General features: G+C 50.8%; 1 protein-coding gene across 5 annotated transcripts in view; it reads right to left on the bottom strand.

Annotated features, from left to right (window-relative positions):
* Positions 1–23,504, bottom strand: part of LOC116951360 (uncharacterized) — a 163,617-nt gene that overhangs the window by 67,245 nt on the left and 72,868 nt on the right. For all 5 annotated transcript variants that reach the window (XM_076073701.1, XM_076073697.1, XM_076073699.1 and 2 more), the window contains exon 4: positions 3,554–3,705. In XM_076073701.1, coding sequence (XP_075929816.1) covers positions 3,554–3,705 — 152 coding nt within the window. The remainder of the gene's footprint in view (positions 1–3,553; positions 3,706–23,504) is intronic.

Here is a 23,504-nt window from a genome sequence, read left to right as displayed (position 1 = left end):
TACATTCCTCGGTTTATATATTATCCAACTTGCCACCAAAATGGGTCTCGCTTTCACCGACAGGAAACTACAGAGAGTAGCTCACAAAGTCTCCACCTACACTTCTCGGCACCCTACAGTCGGTCTTGCCCTCTCTGGATGTTAGTGGCATGGCCTCCGTCGGATTAAGGCCCCCCCCTCTCCCCTGCCTGCCCCCCTGCCTCCCCCCCCCACTCCCACCCTCCCCCCCAACCATGCCGTCACCGACCTTCGCAGTGCCGCGTTGCCACAGTCCAATTCGGCGAAGGTTGTCCTCTCTGGCACGTTCCTTCTCTCCCTATGGCTGCCGTTCAGTCTTTTCTAACAGTAACGGCATTTTTATTATACCAGGTAAGGCCCATTGAAGCAATATAGCTCTTTTTGTAGAAGCGACCTGGCCACAAATGACAGCTCCACTAAGTGGCTTTATCCCGTGGAAGTTTACAGCATCCAAATATACTCGAATCGCACGTTAGATTGCGAATGCGGAGGGAAAAACTGGATGACCCGGAGGAAAAACCCAAGTGACCACGGGGAGCACACTCCAAACGTACAGGCGTCAAGGGTCGGGATCGAACCCACGACCTGTACACCAGGTGAGGCAGTTAACATCTCGCCACCGTGGCGCACTCACAGTCACGGGTCTCATCCAACGGCGCCTTCTGGAGATGTCCTGCCCAAGCCTGCTTAGCTTTTTACAAGTCTTTATGAAGTCACTAATTGGTGTTGTTGAATGTGATCCACGTTTTCCTTTCTGTCTCTCCAGGGTAATTCCCAACGTGCACATCTCCACGACTATCTGGCACGCTTCAGCTTTTGTTAAATTTTGTCCGTCAAGAGTCCGTGCGTCCAATCTGCGGCATACATTTAAAAGCAAACCCATCTCAAGTTCAACAACATACCTTCAACATAACGTATAAGCCATTCAAATACACGGGAGATGACAATCATTGCACTGCACGGCCTTTGCGTGCCGAGCCAAAATGAGACAGCTGGGCGCAAAAGACGGACGAGCGGCTACGCGGGCACAAAGCTAAAAAACGACATGCGGTGGTAAGGGAAGAAACAGCCATATAGATGAGCCTGACAGATGCGTTCATAGAGATGGATACAGAGGGAAGTCTAGCGAGCTAGATGTGGGTAGATTAAATAATTAGATGACATCCCCACCTGCCTCCGGCTTCAACCAATTTGAGGGGGGGGGCGGGGGCGGTCACAGCGGAGCCTGTCTCAGTGGCCCGCGACCGCTCCGCGAATTGTGTCAGATGGATCCTGCCAGCCGGCAGAGTTTTTTCCGATAATAAGCGGTAGAACGGCAGTGGGGGGGGGGGGATGAGGGAAGGGCCGCACTCGGGATGTGATCTCCGACGCGGCAGCTTGCGGTGGGGCGGATGATTTAAAAGCCCAACGCGGACCGAGGTGGGGGGGGGGGGGGAGGAGGGCAAATTAATCGCGAGTCCGCCGCGCAATCTGGTTCGTGTTGCGGGAAACCCTCCGCTTCGCTTTTGCCATTTCGACATGCGGCTCACGCTAAATCAACGAGAGCGGCACGCGGGGGCCCCTGGGGCGCCGCGTCCAAAACGCGATCTCGCAAAACTTTCTCCGCTCCCCCCCCCCTCCACCCGGCAAAATAAACGAGGCGTCATGCTCTTGCGGCGGTGCGCGCTTGAGATCGATCGAGCGATGTTAATGCCGGTTTGGGGGTAGCCGATTGGCTGATGGGACTAACATGCATTTTTAAACGTTGAGGCACAGAAGAGAGTTCTGCTTATATAGATTTGGTTTGACCCATAATGCTCCATTGGCTAGTTAGATTATTTTGCTGCTATGAAATGTCCAAATGATAAGCCTCTTTTGTTGGGCTGTCATTTTTGTGGCCAGGTCGCGTTTGAAAAAATGTATTAATTAGCTCAGTGGGCTTTGTCTTGTAGGATGGGAATGGTTTAGTTGTTGTATTTGTTTGTGTTTAGGTGAATTGTTGACCTTTCTTGTACTTTGCACTACTATCCTGTTTTTGTACTGTTGTTATTACCTGCCCAGACTGGACATCTGTGAAAAAAATCTTTATGGCTCATCGGATTCCTTCAGTATAAATAAACATTCTGATTCTGAAAGTGTTTGTGTAGGGGTTTTGCTTTTTGCATCGAACGGGGTCCCGTATTTTATACCGAGCGCTCGTGCCAACGACAATCCGGCAATTGAGGAGCATTAGCTTTCTAACAAAACTAACGCGCCTAATGAAACCATTTTCTTGCTTGATAATATTGATAATATGAATCTGGCATGCCAAAAGGCTGAAGGACTAAATATATTTTTACAAATGGTGCTCTTCTTATATTTGCCTTCCAGCGATTTTAGGCAAAGTCAGTGGACCACAAAGAGATGCAGGTTGCATATAATAAACACGATTAACCCAACAATGCTCGTGAAGAGAGAAAGCAGCGCAGGGAGTTGCTCCCTACTGGACTAGCTCAGCAAAATGTTGCATTTAGTCTGGAGGCCAGAGTAGAAATTTGTACCACCTAAAAAGGTGTTTATTCCTACCCATGTATTTATACAGCTAATCAAGAGAGAATTACTCGATAACCACTCATTTCAAACGGTTCTCACATAACTCACTTTTATTGGCCACATTAATAAATATTTGGTCTGGGCCCAGGGACTAATTATCCCCTCAGATACATGCGTTTTCTCCAAACCCTCTAGATTCCTCTGGAAAGAAACCAGAACCGTAGTTCTCAATAAAGTGAAAAGGACTAACATCTTTGGTGGGTAAACAAATACATTATCATCATTACATTATTCTCTGCTACGCTCGGTGGTAATCATCCGTCTCGAAGCTAAATATATTCACCAGCCAGGGCCAAGGGAGATTCAGCGGAGCTCCACAAGGCAACGTTCTGTTTCATCATCAAGTGCATTGCTCACTTCACGTCTCTGAGCCGCAACTGACGAAGTCAGGTCTATCTGTTTGTACTTTGTGTACGCACGTGCGTTGAAGCTCCATCGCACGGTATGTAGCCAACCGTGCTAATTGGAGGTGCGGGGGAAGGACAACAAACTAAAAACAAAAAGCAGTTTTGAAGAAATTCGTTTTTAAATCTAGATTAAAAAGTGCATAGCTCCAGTGGCTTCCTAATATCGACAGAGCATTCCAGACGGCCGCAGAAGCGCATCTGAAAGCGCGCGATGCGATGACCACCGTCTTTGTTCGACGGTTCGTCAGAAACTGCTGCTGCGAGGACGACCGGTTTGGCGTGATGGTTTACACTGCTTGACATTTAACGAGACCTCAAGAGACCACGCGTCGAGTGTGAATCACCTGCTCGAGCTTGGCTCAACACACGCCGTCCGCCCCACGGCCTGCACGGCATGTTACAGGTCCGGGCGGGTGGCAGCCGGAAAGGGGGGGGGGCAACGCCAAACGCAGCCCCCTGCATCTGCCGCTGGAGCCAAGCGGCCTAACCGCTCCCCGCCTCCCCCCCCCCCTCTCTCTCTCTCTCTCTCCCAAGAGCGCCGAGGGGGCGACACTCACCCGTTGAGATCCTCCTTGGTCTCGGCGCGGATGAAGTACTCGCGGTCGGGCGTGGCGATGCACAGCGAGTTCTTCTGCCCCGTGCGGCTCTCGGCCTCCACCACCTCCGTGGCCTGGTTCATGTTGATGGTGCCCTGGGGCAGCGTGCTCGTCTGCGGGTCGACAAAATCGCGGGGAAAGCCGGGTTTAGACGCTTTGCAGCGCGCCAAGACGTTTAGAAACTCAACTCAAGCTCTCCGATGGGTTTTTTGGGTCATTAACCACGCGCGTCGCTCGGCGCGATATTCGGACGTTTCGCTCCGCGCGCTGCTTCAGGGAAGCTTCTTCGGGAACTGAACCGAATTGAAGAAGCAGCTGCCAGTACGTGGAGCGAAACCTCGGTAAAGTCGCGCCGAACAAGCACGCGGTACGGCACCGAAAACGCGTCGGGAGACGCCCCACGACAGCACAACCGCGGAAAAAACCTACGCGGTAAAAAAGAATTACACATTTTGACACCCGCTCATTCATGAAGCCTGTCTCAATTGCAGGCTCAGCCAGCGGCAGCCTTCGTGGGGCGGCAGAAATCCCAAGACGAACCTACACAGACAGGGGCCTTTGAGGCAGCCTAAAAGACACAGTCCATCGTGGTCAGGTGGTCGTGTAGGTAAACAATTGCCCAAACCGTTCCCGTCACAAAAATACACGCAGTTCACCATATAACGGTTAAGAATAATAATACTTTCATTTCATATCGCATCATTCATCATTTTAGAACGCTGTACATTAAGGACCAAATCCCATATACAGCCATTGTCAAGTAAATGAAAACCCTAGCACCATGAAAAAAATCTAAAATTAATAAACAAATTAGGTTAATTACACCAAAGGGTATTGCTGCAGCCTAATCTAAACAACACCGCCACTTTTTGACGGGCTTTTTTGCTCGCTCCATTTTATGACGCGCCTAACGTTGTGTGTACACGAGCGGCAGCGGGGGCCGTGCCCCTGTTCACGTCTCGCAGGCGCCCCATCGGCTTTCACAGCGAGGGTGAAAGGGGGGGAAGCGCCTCCAAAACAAGCCTGGCCACAGAGCACAATCTCTCCCGCAAGCCTCCCGGGCAGGTTGTGTGCCCCTCCCGCACGCCTCCAGTAGGTTTGGTGCGCCGTTAGCAACGAGCAGCCCCTCGACGCGACGACGAATTATTACCCTCGCCCTGACCTCAACCACGAAGGAAGCTACACGTTCGTGACAGATTATGATAATTTTCGATGGGCCATGTCGTTCTCCAGCATGGCCGAGCGGCCTCAAAGTTGATGTAACTTGGACCCTCGTGGCTTGCATGGCAATTGAATTTGGGGGGGGGAGGTGGGGGAGTGGGGCGGGGGGCAGGAAGAGTGCGGGTGTTCAAAATTTATTTCACCAGATGAGAACTCAAGGGGACCAGGGATAGTCTCGTTTGTACGAGTGGCCCTGGGTCACCGAAATTTCAAAAGCAAAACAAATTAAATTGCAGCGATGACGCGAAGAGGAATCGAGAGAAAAATGGTAATGGGGGCGTTGTAATTAAACGGGGACGTGCCGTTGCTTTACATGACATTTGCATCGATGAGATTCTCATGATTAAATAAACACAAACATTCACTGCAGATGAGAAATGCGAATGGGTAATCCTGCAATTTAATACGAATAATTGCTCAACTCAAAGATGTTTGCTACATCATCAACGCATTAAAAAGCACCGTGTGTGTGGTTCAGATTAAAGGTTCAATCTGAAACATAAAATATACATCATCTGAGCAACGGTATGAGTTTCCTTCAGACAGCTTTGCATCTTAATGCGGGCGAGCCTTAGCATTATACAGTTACACAATATTCATTATTCAGCTGGAGGACCAGCTGACCGTACTTCATACATTATTCATGCGGTATACATGAGGGATACGATACGTACAAGGTTAGAATTGATAACCTCGTGGCTTAGAGCCAAAGAACAACAAACAAACGGCCGATTGCATTTTCAGGAACTTTTCACACTGCTGCGAGGTACGATATGCTCCACAGCGTGTAGTTTCATGCGGCGGCGGCAGCAGCAGCCCAAGGTACATACAATTTCTCTTCGATGAAACCGTCACCACAGAGGAAACGTTCAACCTACTTCCATTACATAACCGTATAACGCAAGAATGTCAATGTTGGAGGGGCACACGCGGAGAACGAATCTCGAGTACAGGGACTTCTCTACTTACGGACATTCGACTGACTAACTTTCAGAGATAAGAACAAATCTGATCCCTATGTCCAGTTGCCTGTTCGGACCGAGAGCCGTAAGTTCAACCCCCGTGCAATATAGATTGCGGTGGTGGCATCTGCATCTGCAGAACGTGAAGAACCAGCGGCATCTACATGAGATTATACAACTTTTAAAGCCTTTCCCCGTGTTTAATGTACACGCCGCATAACACGTTTGGAATCAGCAGGAGTAAAGTTGGACTTACGAACAAATCGACTTACGCACAGACCTCTGGAACCTAACTCGTTCGTAAGTAGAGGAGTCAATGTACGTACGCAACGGAGGGATGGTTACCAACGAAAGGCGGACCCGCGCGGGGGGAGGGGCGGGGAAGACGAGAACAAACCTCCAAAGTGAATGTACGGATACCCGAGAATAAAAAAAAATAACAATAATCCGCCCCCGTGGAAGGAACACAAACGCTTGCGTCCCACAGGAAGTCCTGACCCGTGCTGCACCTGTGTACGCGGCATAGGCATTCTTTTTGGTGTGAGCGGCGCGTCTGGGGAGCGGCAAGGTGGTTTTATGAATAGCGCCGCTACAGAGGGACGGACAACGCTACAATTTGGTCGACAGCGTCGTGATTTGCCCACTCTCTCTCTCTCTCTATAACCGCCTGCGCCAGGTGTGGTCTACCAACATTATTATCATGCAGGCAGTCTCCATGCCAGGGATATAGCCTTGGGTAAGCCTTGCTACACACGCATGTGTTTTAACGTAACTGTTCGCGGAAGTTTGTGTTGCTGTTGCAGAGTTATACTGAATCCGAATATTTATTCATACGGGAGGAATCTGATGAGCCATGAAGCTAATTTTCACAGATATCCAGTGCTGTCCTTCCCCCGCACCTCTGATTACCACGGCTGACTACGTACGGTGCGAAAGAAGTTCAACATATGTACATGCTGCTTTCACAGCGATGACTAACAAAGGTGGAATGCTGTCCCACGCATTCATCGATTAATGTTGATTTTGAAGCTTGCAACGTACACGTTGAATCGCGGGTGTCAGAACTGACAAAAAAAGAGCTTCATAGCTCATCGGATTCCTTCAGCCTATATTCATATTCTGATTCTGTATGCTATGGGTTCATGTGATGCCTGCAGCCACCAGAGACGTGTGAACCCTTCACAACAATATAAAAAAAAATACTTCTTGGTTCTTTCGGTAAAATCACGTTGAAGGGAAATAATAAAATAATAAAAATAAAACACAAGAAGATGAATCCCTGCAGTCACGAAAGCTTTAAATCGAAATATATTTTTTTAACCCAATTCTTGAAATTACTTTCACAACCTTCGACCGTGGACATTCACTGAATCGCTCAAGGGGAGGGGGGGGGGTGGTGAGGGTGTTCATCATTCCACCCCTTATAAGCAATGGAATTCAACACAAGAAGAACATTTCCTAATTCCAGGCCCGCATTTAGTATTGTAGTGAACGCGAGTGATTGTGCCTACACTTGCCAGTGTGCGTCAAAAAAACGAAAATGAAAGCACTCACATTGAAATGTGCACCACAATCACCTTCCCCCCCATCCCTGCCCCCACCCTGTTGCTAAGAGCCCAAAGTGAAGCGGCTTCAATGGATTCACTTCTTACCGCAGACTTCTGTCGACCCTGCCCATGACCCTGCCCATGACCCCCCCCCCACCACCAGCCTCGCTGGGTTCATGTCAACACTTATCCCAGCATCTCCATTCACTCTGACAGCTCCCACGAGGCACGCAGAACATGTGCATGGGCACTAAAGCTACCCCCCCTGACATTTTAGACATGTGTATCCAGTGACCCTATATCACTTGAAACGTCCACTTAACGATCCGGCATCCGCTGCAAACTTTCATCAAGGCCAGGGAACTAACGCGCTGGATCCGTGGTCGAGAAAACCCCGACACAAATGCGGCCGTGGATGTGCCCGCGATCCAGGCGCGGGTTTTTCTCTGCGGCCCGTGCATTAGAAAGGCCCTCGGCACGGCGCGCGCTGTGACAACCCGCCCGTGCTTGCATTGAAATGAAATATCAGCGGAGCGCAGCCAAAACGTTAAGAGAGAAATTAATTATTCAAACGCAGAACCACCTAAGGTCGCTTTACACTACGGCGTGTCCATTTGCTAAGAGGGGTGGGAGACTCCTCGCGCCAGCGTAAGTGTGCAACGAAACCTAGCACGTTAGCGAGCATTATATACAGCGGCTCACATCACCGCGAAACGCACCTGATCCAACAGCGTCGTGCTAAATGGCAAGCATACATTACGGCACAATGAGCTCGCTCGGCCCAGAGGGAGGGAGGGAGAGAGAGAGAGAGCGCGCGTCTTGAGACAGGGCAGGATTCTCTACCGCCCACAACCGCCGCGTACAGAAAATCCCAGGGCCGCACACTAAGCCGGGCTTATTAGACGGACTTCAAACGCGCACGCCACAAAGGGCCCTTTCTTGTTCTCCTCCTCTTGCCCAGGCCACCAGTGGAAGTCTTCCGGATTTCAAGTTCTAATTAATGTCACAATACCTGGCCCCGCAACTGTCAAACGGCGGGCAGGGGGAAGATAAAAACCGTCTTATTAAAAGCTTGACGGCAGGCATCCTTATTTTATTTTTATTACAACTCAACGCGAGCCCGATACAAGACGTTGATCACAGAACTGGGAAAGGTGGGTGGGAGCAAAAACTCCGCGAACGGCGACCGGATTTTGGCGCGGGCAAGTGCCCCAACGAAGGGAGGCAAAGATTTGGCTCGCTGCCCCACCGTGGTGGGGACCACGTAACGGTAGGGAGGGGAAGGGAGTGAAGATTTCCATGGGGGGAGGGGAAAGAGGTAAGATAACTAACATAGTGGGGGAAGGAACGGGGGGGGGCAGTGACGGCTGCCATCCTTTTGACCTACGGCCCCACGGAGCTCCGTGGTGGGAATTGACATCCCGAGACCGACGCGCTGAAGAAGCGTGCGCCCCACGTTAGTTCAAAATGTTTCCGCGCAACAGCGGCAAAAATGTTCACGCTCCTTCCAACCGCCCCTTTTGTCGTAAGGCAGCCGTACACAAAAGGCTGGGCCGGAAGCCACCAAGTGATGATCATCTTCAGGTTAAGTGGCACCCGCGATAAGGAATTAGCAGGTGTGGGGCACGGAGGAGGGGGAAGGACTTTGAAATCCGGGACATTGCTCTCACACTGCCGTGAAATGTTCAAAGGCACAGAAGCATCGCCCACGCGTTCCCAATCCTCCGCCGGGATCCCGCAGCTGCTGCTGCCCAGTGGACACACAGCGATCCTCAGGGAATGGCTGTGACAGCGGCCCCACGGCTGTGTGGTCAGCGCGCTTGAGCAGACCACTCCTCCAATGCCTGTCGCGGCAAATTGGGTGAAATATCGGCGCTCGCGGAGTCAGCAGACGCCGCGCTGATATTGCTCAAATTATAATCCTGCAGCCACGACGCGTAGGATTAGAAGCACCTACGCGTGCAGCACTCTGCACGTTTCAACCGCCAGTGAGGGCGCAGCCTCGTGAAGAGTTGCCAAACAACCCCCCATTCGGCTGAACATGCTCCCTTAAGTCACGGCGCCTCAAGGTTACCGTGTCCATCTCTCGTTACTCCAGACACTACAGCGAGAGAGTGGGGAAGCAATTCCCCAAACTCTAGGCGGGTTGGGGGGAGCGGGGCACAAGCCTGACAACGTCTGCTAAAATGCAGACGAGTTAAATGTGCTGAGTATTCACTCGGCACAGCGATGCGTGAACAGGCACAACCGCACGGGGGTCTGCCAGGACATGCCTGCCTTCACTGGGGGGGCAGGGGCAAGGAAAGGGGAGGCAGCGGTGGGGGGCTCTTGTTGTCATGACACTGGTGCTCGCTCGACTCCCAGGCTGCTGCCCGTTGCGCGCGACGTACCGCGCAGCTACGCGGGCTGCCCCCGGGGCACCACTGCAACCTTTGCGACAGGAAGCAGCTCAAGGTTGCATCATCCCGTCCCCTTCGCGATGACCCTGCAGGGCGCAGAAACCTCGCCAGATACGCTGCGCGGAAACGAGACTGTAAAACAGGCGATTTTCTTTTATCGCCGAAGGTACGAGCTCATTTGCTAAGGGTGCTTCATCTGGACAAATGCAGTTGCCCGTGTGTACTCGCACGTGACTATCGCTATGAGCAGAGTAATAGCGACTGAAGGAATGTAAGACTGCCTCTCTTCGTTCTGCATAACAAACTACATCTTGTTTCCAGCAATGCATTCGCTGGTATACGTAGCGGATTGTTTCATGGTTTTTTTTTTACTCTCCCGTCAATGCAAATGCATTGGCAATGTAATTTTAGTCCCGTCATTCATCAACGTGTCACATCGGCGCATCATGTTACGCGAGCGCATTATTTGCACGTAATACGCGTATTACTTTTGTAATGACAGTAGAGTCTACATGCGGTGTGAGTGGACTAGTGGCCACGGGAGGTAATGACAGGGGTGTCAGCTGCGAGTGCGAAGGGACTGGCGGCTTCGGGAATGATCGAGAAGGGAGAGCGGTCAGGTGACGGAAGAGGACGGTAGTCTTTCCAGTGGAGCGAGCGTCCAGAGTCAGTGAGAAGTTTCGGGAAGGGGGGCGTGGCCTCGGTCCGTATATAAGGGAGATGCGCGGGAGACTCGGGGCTGCTGTTGCGGTGGGGGGTCTCCCTCCTGTGTCAAGTGAACGCGTCTTCAATAAAGTGCCATCTCAAGAGAAGTGTGTCAAGTCGTCATTACACTTTCAACAAACGATTATCACACGCGCGCTCACGCGAGACTCAACCCCAAACGATAAATCCAAGTATTTCCACGCCAGGCCGCTGTGGTGCTGTATCCCTGCACTGAGGGGGAAGTTGATCTTCAGGATCTTCCTGGAGGCTTGAGGTGGAACCGCACTGGGTTTGGCCCTTGAGGAGTTCAGTTGCTCAAACAATTTGACATATGACGACTATGGCTAAGTTGTCTTTAACGGCTGTGCTGTACAGCCCTCCGGTGTGTTTTCTGGGTCTTAAGACAGATCAATAGATTTGTATTACTTCAGTGGGAAAGGCCCAACGAAGCCGCTCGGCTCCATTTCATCAGGCGTTCTGCCACGGTACAGATGTTATACGGTACAGGTACAAGTTACATGAGCATGCTTACATAGGTCGCAATTCAAAACGGCAAAAAGGTATCGGCACGTGCTTCACCCGTGATAGGAGCATGGAATTGATGGAAAAAGGACCGAAAAACACCACCACATTATTTTAGGAATTAATCCAAAATAAGGCGAAGCAAAATTTCACTGAACGAACGTTGCTCAGCATGATGACCAACGGTGTGCTGGTAGCATCTTCAGTTCTCGCTGCGAGAGAAGCGTTAGGAGGCAGCGTCGTGCCCAACGGCACACGGTACAACCCAACACACACACTGCACGTGCACCGAGTCCCGTTGTGTTCGGGCTGTCAGTGGCAGCCCGCCCAAGCTGAACTCGAACAGAACAAAGAAGCACTGCACGGCCAAAAACGTAAAGCTCACCGGAGCGCTAAACAAGACACTGCTTTGGCAACAAAACTGGCCACTGGACAGTTGCAACTTGATAGAGCAGATGTAATCTTTAAAACAACCGCGTGATACTCGAAGCAACCAGCTGTGAGCAATAGGAAGACCAACGCAACAAAGTCACGGCAAGGAGAAAACTGACAGCGCAAACAGCACGTCTGAAGGCTCTTTCGATCGCCTTGGGGAAATTTCAAACCGGTTTTGAATTTGATCAAAGGCCTACAAATGGCTGGCAGCCAACAAATATAAAATGGTAACTTTCAGAAGTTGGCAATCGGCAAAACATAAACCTCTGACGTACAAAATTCCAAACATTTTTACTGCCTAGAGTTTTGCTCATCATCACTTCCCCGTTCTCGCTGTAGTATCTGGAGTGTTGCACCTCCGACGAGGACGGTTGGCTACGTAGGGAGCAAAAGAAGTTCGACAGATGTACGCACGCAAATACAGCGCTCGTAACGGAATTAAAGCACGCGACACTGGCTCGAGACACACACTTGTGGGGAGGAGAGGCTAACATGCATAGTAGAAGTCAAAGGATTCCCCCCACCCCCGCCCCCCTGCCCCACGTGACGATTAAATTGTCATGATTAGATCAAATATTTGTTTACATTACAGCACCTCTAGTGGCTTTACGAGTGACAAGATACATCGATTCTTACACACGTTCGTGAATGGACTCACATCGCGATGCCCATTTAATACTAATCGATCAATCGGTGCGCGGTTTCACCCCCATTACGAATAGCGGGTGGCTGCGGTGATAAGACAACCTCGCTCTCGCCCCCCCAAGTCACCGGGTTTCCTCACTCCTCTGCGGCCCGATATCTGGCGAGTTGAGCCAGAGGCGGACAGACACGCGCACAGCGCACACACGCAAACCCCCCCCCCCCACGCCACGTTTTACCCACCGAAGAGAAACCTGCAAAAGGCCATTAAATGTTAGATCTTACCCCCAGCAATGTGTACACTTGGGCAAATTGTCATGCAGAATATAATGCGATAGGGTTGAGTGATCTATACAGTACAGGCAAAGTCGAAGGGGGGAGTCGGGTGTCATTGCAATTGAGAAATGTCGTTGTTTTCCCCGGGGAGACTGCTCCCTTCACAACAGGCAGGGCAGGCATAGGAGGTGTGAGAAAATGAATAACAAAATACAAAGACAATGTAAGAGCCTGCAATGGGCGTTTCTCAATCGCGTGACGTCCGAAGTGCTAAGCTCATGGTGGTGCCCGTGCGCTGCGATAATTTGGCGTACGCGTGAATGTACGAGTCTTCTACGTGTTGATGGAGGGCAACGGCTAGAAATTTACGTTGCAGCTAGGAGTAAAAAAAATACCGACCCAAACAATATGCTGCGATACAAACTCGTGGTTGATGTTTTACACAGCGGGACGGAGGATTGCAACTCACCAGCGCGGACAGGGACAGCACCCCCGCGCGGGGAGTGATGTCCGCGCGGAGAGTGCTGTCCGCGCGGGGAGTGCTGTCCGCGCGGGGAGTGCTGTCCGCGTGGGGAGTGCTGTCCGCGCGGGTAGGTCATCCCCGCACGCTTTCGTTCACAGCCACCAACAGACAATTGGATTGTCACGACTCCGGGTCGCGATTCGATTCAAGAAACGTTTATTATGTTTTGTCTCGTTTGCATCGCTACCGTATTCTACGGCCTAGAGACGCTCCATAAAGTTGAGGCGCACCACCAAAGCTCATGCACGGTGTCAACAGAGTTATCCAAAACCTTGTCTCACACACAGGCATATTGGATCAGAAGACCAAACTTTTGCTTTAAAATACAGGCGTTCAGCATTGATAATCGCGGTTTATTCAAAGAACTGTTGCACGCCCAACATTTGGCATCAAAAAAACAACAAAAAAATTACGGGTCAAGATGCATCGTCACTGGCGCGCTTCGCACTAAATGTATCATTCGCTGGCTGCAAAGATTCCAGATTGCAGTTGGAACCTTTGTGGAAAGAAATGAGAAGTAATATTATTCAGGAGATTCTCACGAGCCCGATTTAGTCTTGCTTCGATATGTCTTTGTTTGGGGCCGTTCGTGAAAACTGTGCAGCGGAGTCGCACGTTAACCACGGCTCGCGAATATCCGCACGCCTCCGATAGGGCCGCACCGATGAAAGCCCTGGTGCTGTCCCTTCATCCTCAATCCACTGTGGGGCTTGTGTGGGGAAAGAAAACCTGCTTTTGGTGAATGAAAAAATAAACAAACGGGGAATATAATGTGCAATTTTACCACCCGACAATGCCACCGTAGGCTCTCAGTGCGCGTCCTAATCTCGCCTGCACCCGGCTTGCGCGACTGAACACTGAACAAAATACAGACGCGCCATCTGCGTAAAAAGCCGCGATTAGCCCATGAGACCAGGCCAGGTATTTTACACTCGTGGCATAACTACCGTGGGGCTCCAATGTCTCCTCGTGGCCAATGGCAGTGAATTACGTAATAACCATTTCAAAGGAGCGGGGAGATATCCAGTAATCCACTCGCATTAGCCGTACAAATGAAATCAGCACTTTTTGGAAGACGTGCCCTGCTACCTTCGGCGGAACAAATTTCTGCTCCGGCCCATGGACTAACGCAGCGATCGGCAAAACCAAAATAACAAGAGCAGCCATTTTTGGGGGGGTTTTTATTCGGTAAGAAAACTCAATATTTCAAGAGGCGCAATGCACCGTGGTGAATACGAGACGGTGGTTCCTTCAGAACTAGCGTCGCGAAGCGGGAGTCCTTAAAAAGGGCCGCACGGGGCTCCAGAGCCGCAGCTTAACGACCCCTGGACCAACTCGAGGAAAACCTCCAAATATCCACCCAGGATGACCACCTCCGCCCCAGCCCACCCTCTCTTAATGTATGCAAAGTCACGTCGCTTAACCCGGACCTTGGAACCCCTGCGTGGTAATAGTCAGGTGGCTGTTTTTGTTGTTGGTGCACGGTGCTCGTTGGCGTGTCGTTTACTACAGGACCGAGCAGTCTCCCGCGGCCCTCAGAGCCCGGCCGTTGCTGAACTCTTAAACGGCATTAATCATTCAAATGCGCGCTCGTATACGCCGAACCTCGGGTTTACCGCTCGCCGTGCGACAACGCATACCCGCTCAGATCTGCTATTCGTTTGAATCATTAATGGAAGAGTAGGCCAAAATAGCCTCACCAATTGCATGACCGTGCAATTGCAGGGCTCCATGGTTACATGTTATTGTAATGCATTTACAGAAATGTACCTCGTTCGAGACCCAAACATCGCAACCTCCTGGTTTTTGACATTCAGAACATCAACAGAGGGAGCCCGGTGTGCACATCTCTTTCATAAATTGAAGATTAAAAACACAGACCACAGAAGTGCAATTGTGGCCACGCAATCTTAGCTATGCACCATATAGTAAGCCGATTGAGACACACACAGATACATAGAGAATCACAGCGAGAGACGGCGGTACGGTACACAGAGAGCCATAGAAATACGCTGAAGACAAGCTTACAGCATTCCGACGATGGCCATGCAACCCAAACCACTGCAGTCTGCACTCCTTCATTGTAGGAACACAAAAACGACACGAGCTCTCTCCTGAAGCTCTCTCATCGTGGCTAGCAGCAGACCTCGATATTGGCATTTCGTTCCCGAACATACGCAGGAATAGAATACGTATGTATGTCGAACTTATTTCGCACCGTACATAGCCAACCGTGCTAATCGGAGGTGTGGGGGAAAGACAACAAACTGTAACACAGAAAGCGGTTCTCAAGAAATGAGTTTTCAATCGAGATGTGAAAGTGCGCAGCTCCAGTGGTTTCCTAATATCGGAAGAGCGTTCCAGACGGCCGCAGAACCGCATCTGAAAGCGCGCGATGCGGTGACCGTCTTTGTTCGATGGCCCAGCCAAAAGTTGCCGCTGCGAGGATGACCGGAGTTTGCACGATGGCCGATGCTGCACCCTCTCTCTCTCTGCCCTCTAATACAGATATGTCTCGGGCAGGTGGGGGAGGATGGGCTGGGGTGGGAGCTGCGTAAGGGGGAAGGGGTGGCAGGGGGGGAAGCAGAACATGTAGTCCCAGACAAGATGCTTTTCAGCGCCCCACTAACTCGCCAACGTCCAATCACACTGAGACACAATGGTGGCACTGTCTGCCCTCCCCTCCTGGCTCTCCACCCCTCCCTGACCGTCAGCAAGGCACCCCCACGACTGCTGCCTCTCTCTCTCTACCCCACCTCCCCAATCCCCCCCAAAAAAACCCCCGTTTTCTCTGGAAGGCTGCCACTCTCGGATTTGCAGTTTCGACCGCTGGGGAGAGACGGAGAAGGCCGCGCTACTGGCGGGACAGCGTACAGTTTGTAACACTAGCACGTCCCGTCACCATCACAGCGGTGGCCAATGAACTCTTTCCAAGCACCGCCGGTCGGTGGCTCGATTGTAAACAAAGCGAGGGTGGCGGTGGTGGTGACAGAGGGAGACAGGGCAGGGCAAGGCACCTTCCATTTGCACCCAGTGAAAGTCCAGTCAGACGCGTCACGCTCAACCCCATCGGCGCACACTACAGAAATACAAGTGCACGTGTTAAAAAAATACATTTTGCCACATTCTACGGATTAGAAGACGCACCCCCCCCCCAACGCCCTGTATTTTGAATTCAAAGTTGGGGGTGCCTGTGTGTGTGTGTGTACATGTGTGGGGAGCGATAGTGTAGCGGTTAGCGCGCTGCGCTACGAACCTGGCGACACGGGTTAGATTCCCGCTCACGGCCAACACCAGTGACGATTATCTTAACCGGTCCCGGGCCTCCCCTAGGTCGACTCAGCCTCAAATGAGTACCTGGTGCGGTGTGTGTAAACATCGCCACTTGGGAGAGGAAGGCGGCCGCGCGTGGTGCTGGCCACCCACCCCCTCGTGTGCCGTGCCGGCCCTTCATAGGTGCTACTCGCTAAAATCACTTACCCCAATAACAACAGTCTGTTCAGGCTTCATCGTGGGATCTTTGTCTTTGACAGGACATATGGCACCACATATATTTTTTTACTTCACTGACATTTGAGGTGCATCTGACAATCCGGAGAATTTGGTACGCGTAAATACAGCACAGTACGCAACCGCAGAAAACGAACAAAATATAAAGATGATTTTTTTATACTCTAACAGTGCAACACACAGAAATCACTGTGCTATTATATAAGCAGATTTCACGCTTCAACTGCAAATTACTAATGAGCCAAGAATGTGTGTGTGTCCCGCGCGTGACGTCACTCCAGATGAGGCCCACACCCCCGTGTGACGTCACTCCACATAAAGCCCACCTCCCCCTCATTAATATTCATGAGTGGGTGGATTTTTACACTAACGCAGAGGAAGGTCGAGCTGAATTAAATCATTTATTACACAAAGTAGCTTCAAATATGACGTTTCTGTACATAAAGTGAGGGTAAAAAATTAATATACGCAGCACAGTGCGACATCTGTGCGTGACGTCACTGCAAAAGAGCCCCCCCCCCCCCTGCCATTAATATTCATGTCCACGTGAAAATTTACACTGACGCACAAGGTCGCGCACTCCACATGCCGCACCCCTCCCCTCGTTAATATTCATGAGCGGGTGACGTCACTTCACATGCCGCACCCCTCCACAATAACCATGAGCGGGTGACGTCACTCCACATGCCGCACCCCTCAAGAACCATTAACGGGTGACGTCACTCCATATGGGGCAACCTCCCTCCACCCCCCCCCCCCCCCCATTAATAATCATGAGCTGAACAATTTTTCTATTGAATATTTCAGATTTACTGCAATATACACTCGTCCTTGGACGGGCAAAAAATGCTAGTAAAGCATATAATAGCTCACGATGGTAAAAGCCGCCTTGTGCAACAAGCGTTGTGTAAAGTCATGCACGTTGCTTGGTGACCACCAAAGCATAAGGAGAGAGCACTCGGCAAAAACCACGTGCAAAGTTGTACAGCTGTTACTTGAATTAATATTCATGTTACATCACCGATAAAATTACCACACAATCATGAAATATCGTCGGAGGGACGCAATTGGAGAACACCACTGAGCACATAAACTGTCAAATCTACTTTTCTTTTTACCAGGTGAGGTCCACTGAGCGATTTGGCTCTTTTTCAGAAGCAACCTGGCCACAAATTATAGCTCAACTAAGTGGCTTATGGAAATTTATCGTTGCCAAATCCTCTTAAACGCACATTGATACTAAATGTGAAGGGAAAAAACCCGAGGACCTGGAGAAAAACCCACGCGCCCGCGGGGAGAGAGAACATACAAACTCCAAATATAGAGCAGCAGGCGTCAGGGGTTGGAATCAAACCCACGACCTCCTGCATACCAAGCGAGGGAGTTAACATCTCCTCCAATACAGGCATCGTCCGGGGTCGGCATAAAACCCACGACCTCCTGCATACCAGGCGAGGGAGTTAACATCTCCTCCAATACAGGCATCGTCAGGGGTCGGGATCAAACCCACGACCTCCTGCATACCAGGCGAGGGAGTTAACATCTCGCCACCACGGCGCCCGTGGACGGTCACCAAAGGCGGACCGGGATCCAGTGATGAAGATGCGGTACAAGAGGCAGATGACAGCCGTCATGACGTGCGGATCAGAAACGTGGGACATTAAATAAAGAAAATTTAACAGGAGCTGAAAAAGTGTCATGAAGAAGCATAGGGAGAGAGAGAGAGATGCATGCATGCATGGAATCGTACTGGCAGAGGAACGTGTGGTTTAGAACACATGCGCACGTTAGTGACACCATGGTGACTTTATAAAGAAAAATAAGGGCAGAGGACAACGTCGCTCGGACGCATGACAGCCCGCAGTCAAAGATGACAATTTCACTTAGACAGCCAAAGGGGTGAAACATGTCCAAGAGCGCACAACTGTGGGGATGGAGCGATGAAATCAGTGTGCAGGAGCTAGAGGCATTATTTCATTGCAGGACTGAGTTAAGGCAGCAGCTTGGAGAGGCCTTCATCCAGCAGTGGATCGATTATGGCGCACGATGATTAAGCGAGGCAGTGGCTAAAATAGAAATGCTGCAATCTGTAACGCGGACGATGCTTCGTAGACGAAACTGCCCGTAACGCCAAGGTGCAGTGTCACTTGAAAGACAGGCGCAAGTAGGCGGATTTTAAAAAAATAAAAGTGTCAATTTAAAACACACAAACGTAAAGGTGGCCCTCCTTCAATTACCGGCCGCCAACTTTTTTTTATACGAAAGCGAGGACAAAAAATAACAACTAGAAGGCTCTTTTTTTAACGGACGCAAAAAAACAAACGTAGCTGGAAAACTAAAAAAAAAACAATTTATCCCACCAAAACCACGTTCAAGCGGAGGGGACGCAAGGCAAACAGCACGGTGGAGACCGACCCCCACGTTGCCGAAATTTACTTTCCGCCTGCGTGCATTCGCACCGGGTAACCGTTCCGCTGCCTTGGCGCTACTTCAACCGCTAAAAGGAGCGCACGGGAGACAAAACCACTCGCGCTCCCAGACCGCCTTGGGAACACGGCCGTTCAAAACGAGGCAATTACCACCACCACCTCTCCAGCGAAAACCACCGTTAAAAATACAACAATCAAGCAAGTTTAGTTACGTGATTATTTGGAAATAAAACTGCCCATCACGGGTATTACGGCCACACGGTTTTCGCTTGTTCGTTTGCCGTGTACTATGGCTTCTCCGAATGCGTTTTTCCGAGTTGTACCCACCCTTGAGTGTTCCGCTACCGGCACGTGGGGCGTAACGTCGGACAAGCGATAACAACAGCAGGAACAAGCCAGAAAACACAGAGCACGGTTATACTCGCCCCGCCGTTTTTTTATGACAACCTTGTAACCAGCAGAGCTCTATATCCCCTTTCATACGCTCCCTTGTCCTTGCTCCTGTTGCTTCAGTTTAGAAGGGGATGCGGGACGCACAAGGCGTGCACAATCACGTGGACAGGCGTACACGCGAACACAGCACATACGCACAAGCGTACACATGCGTAAAACGCGATGTCGTCCATGCAACGGTGCGCGTATGTTCTTGTGTATACAGGAACCCGTGGTGCGCCCTTTTGCGTCTACCCCCCTGGGGGTGGTACGCTGGGTAAAATTAGAAACTAGGAAGACAGGTTCGTGGTTACTTAACAATGGGGTTACAGAAGACAGAGGTCTACGTGGGGCAGCGCTGCAGCCTGTTAAATTAACGAGCGCCGTCTGCACGATGCATGCAAGGCTCGCCCTTCTCATCGCCAAGTCACGCTGTGCATTCATAACAAAAACTATTTTGCTCACGAACCTCAATCTTGGCTCCTTAAATCCATCCAAATCCACCCATTGATCCTGCCCAGGGATGGCCAGACCAACTAAAACCTTAGGTATTTTTTTAATAATCATAATTAGAATACAAGGTGGTTCAAGTTTGTTTTTGTATTGTAACAAAAATTAGACCTGCCCGGCCAACCCACTACACTCGTCCCTATCCCGATCCAGTTTCACGTTGGAAAAACAAACACGGCATTCTGTAAAATAAACACATGACGTGCTGGCGCGTTTTTTTTTGCAAACGAGTCTTAGCGCTAAAATTTGGTTAAATTCTCCACCGATAGCCTCTTGTTTAAGGGCTACTGCTGTGAGATGGAGAAGAAGGGGGGTGGGTGGTTCGGGAGGTAGTGCAGGCAGAGAGATGGAGACAAGGCCTACGGAGCAATGAATGTACGAGCAGACGCACATGCTGAGCGCGACACGGTCCACAAGAGGTCCACACGAGAACTCCCCGTGCGCAGTGGGGCCGGGTCTGCGATGGTGTTCATGTATTGAGCGTGCACACGAAGACAACGGATCCCCCCCCCCCATAGCCTTTAACAGGCTGTTGTTGTTTGGGCGAGTGCTGTTTGCGAGCACCTACGAAGACCAGCACGGCACAGGAGACGAGTGGGTGGGCGGGGTGGGCAGGACCGCGCCCGGCCGCCTTTATCTTCGCAATGCTGATGTTTACACAATGTACTCTTTGGTTCTATTGGGTAAAGTCACGTAGGTAAAAAATAAAATAACAAAAATCACGACGTTTCGGCCACAACACAAGCGGCCTTCATCAGGTCCTCCAGACAGTCTCGTCCCTTCACCTGATGAAGGCCGCTTGTGTTGTGGCCGAAACGTCGTGATTTTTGTTATTTTATTTTTTACCTACGTGACTTTACCCAATAGAACCAAAGAGTATGGATCCTTGCAGTCACGAAAGCTTTAAATCTAGAATTTACACAATGTGCCACGTGCTCATTTATGGCGGAGTCGACGTGGTAAAGTCCCAGGACCGGTTCAGATATCTGCCACTACTGATGTTGGTTGTGAGCACGAATAAAACTTGGCTCGCCGGGTTTGTAGCGCAGTGCCATAGCCACCACACTTACCGCTCCCATGGTACAGGGCACGCACGCGCACGCTTCACCGTGGTGCGTCTCTAGAGTATCCAGTTTCACAAACGAGAAGGAATACCACAGAAATGTATGCAGCATCATTATGGATGCCAGTTCACTTACTCCTTTGCAGTAAGCCTCGGTGGGCATGCATGGCAATTATGGAACTGTGAACGTTACCTACCTTTTACGGAAAACATAAGGACTGTATTACATTTGTTGACAAATTAAATTTTAAATTTTAATTCCTTTTCAGCTAAGGTGGGAAATTGTTAATGCGTTAGCCGTGTCCCTCGTGTTTGCAGCGGGCGGGAGTCACGATTAGCACGTGAAGACGACCGAATACGAGTGAAAGTTTACATTTTGACTTAAAACTTTCATGACTGCAGGAATTCATATTCTATGGTTCTTTCGGTAAAGTCACGTAGATAGAAAAAATAAAGTGGATACAAATATCATGACGTTTCGATCGAAACGGCGTGATATTTTTATTCACTTTACTTTCATTAATTTCATTGTTATTATTTTTTCTATCTACGTGACTTTACCGAAAGAACCACAGAATAAGAGTTTGGTTATAAGGGTCGTGTTGCCGGACCTAAGGGTATTTCCAAAACCTCATGATAAAAAAAAACCCGGCGCTAACTACATACGCCGTTTCGGCCTAGGTGATGACATCGCACGCCATACCTGGTTCTCCTCCTTAACGATGCCACTGTGCGACGTCTGCGCACTTGCCGGTCATCCCGTGGCGACACGCGTCGCGCGCACCTGGTGACACCGTCCCGGCTCACGCAGTGCTCAGACACGGTACCGTTTGTTATCATCGCCGACAACAATACCGTACTTTGGCAATTCCAACGCACGTTTGGAAGGAGCTACAGAAACCGTGCAAATGCATGAAACGCCTTCCTCATTTACACCGCAAATGCAGTCGATGGACTCGAACACGGGCCCGACGCCACATGGGGGAGTGCAACCCTGATCACCTTGAAGGCAAACGTACTCCGATAACCATTCAGAGCCAGGCAGTAATTCATAAAATCGGTATGTTATCACTGCATACTAATCACAGAATGGTTTTATCTAAACTGCAAACACGTTTACAGTACATACACAGAGATCCCCAGATAGCCCTAATATGAGAATATTAAACTCTTCTCAAAGCCTATTACCGCCATTAGCGTTGGGTGCGCAGCACGGGGTGGGGGGGGAAGGGAAGAGGCCAAAAAGCACCACTTGCCCAACATTCATTGTGCGATTGTGCCAAGTTTACGCAGTGTGTCTGGGTCCCCTAATTGTCTCTTCTCCCCTGTAGGCAGTCGGCCTGACCTTTCATGCCGTTTGTGCCAGCCTCGTGGGGATGGAGGGGGGCAGGGGTGGGTAGAAGAGGGGGGGGGGGCAGCTCCAAGCCCAATTTTATTGGGAGGCCACCACATTCCCCGGCCCTGCACGGCACCGCCGCACAGCCGCGCTGCCTTATAAGGCATAATGCAGGCCCGGGCGAGCGGGCCCGGGCCCTCCTCCGTGCCCTGCTCTGGCTGTGCTGCCCATCTGTGAACCGCTTGTGTGTGGAGGAGGGTGGGGGGGGCGGTGGTGTAGCGGTTAGCGTGCCGTGCTATGAACCCGGCGACCCGAGGTTCCGATTTCCCGCTCATGGCCAACACCAGCTGACGATAATCTGAACCGGTCCGTGGACCTCCCCCAAGTCGACTCGGCCTCAAATGAGCACCTGGTTGCTGTGTGTACACAGCAGCCACCGGGGAGACAAAGGTGTGGTGCTGGCCACCAACCTCGTCATATGCCAGCCTTCATATGTGCTCACGAAACAGCACCCTTGCCCCAGCAGTCTGTTAAGGCTATACAGGGAATCTTTGTTTTTGTTGTTGAGGGGTGGGGGGGGGGTGTCGGCGCTTCTCAGAATATCAGAAGCGGGAACCTTCTCGGAGGCGCGTCGACCGAATCGGCGAACCTTCAAAGGGTTGGGAGACGGTGATGGAGCGTCCCCGGGTGTCTGCACGGGGCAAGATTGGATGCAGGGGAGGAAAAAGCTTCCCCCCCTCCGCCCGCCGCCCACCCTTTGCGGTAGACCGATGTGTCGTTCGTTCCTTTTTTCTCCTTCCTTGGAAGGACGAACAAAAACTCGTCCGTTTCGAGGGCTGCGTTGGGGTAACTTTTGTTGTTTTGGGGGGGGGGGGGGGTGTTACGCATCTTGTTGTCTCCCCATTGAAAAGCGCTTGTTTTTAAAATGAGATATTGCATCGTTTTTTTTTCCATCGCCGATAGGCCTCATCGCGAAGGAGGAGTGTTCTCGCTAAAAATCGGAATCTTTTCATCAGAATCTTTGTTCAGACCGGAGGAGGGAATCCGAAGAGCTACGAAGCTCTTTCTTTCACCGATGTCCGGTTCAAAAACATCCGGCGATCCGGCGGCACTGTTGAGCAAAAAGACGATTTGGCTGGCGACACCTGGGGAGGTGGTTTCCGGACTGCCCCGTCGCCCCCCTCGACCTTTCCTTCACCAACCCAATCTGCTCAGCCTGGCCAAGTATGGCCCAACAACCCCGATGCTCAATTTGATTTGGGAAGTCCTTCAACTATACATCTGTTGACCAAAGGATGGCTACATTTTTTTTGCAATTTCTATCGCTCCATAACAGGATGTAATGAGGTTTTTTTTTATGTGTGTGAAGCGGCTGCTTCCCAATGACGTAGTGCAGATAC

This window comes from Petromyzon marinus, chromosome 43 (genome assembly GCF_048934315.1).
Source record: "Petromyzon marinus isolate PM22_M1 ecotype Great Lakes invasive population chromosome 43, UKy_Petmar_22M1.pri1.0, whole genome shotgun sequence".
NCBI classification, from domain to species: Eukaryota; Metazoa; Chordata; class Hyperoartia; order Petromyzontiformes; family Petromyzontidae; genus Petromyzon; species Petromyzon marinus.
This window is presented reverse-complemented; position numbering and strand designations above follow the sequence as displayed.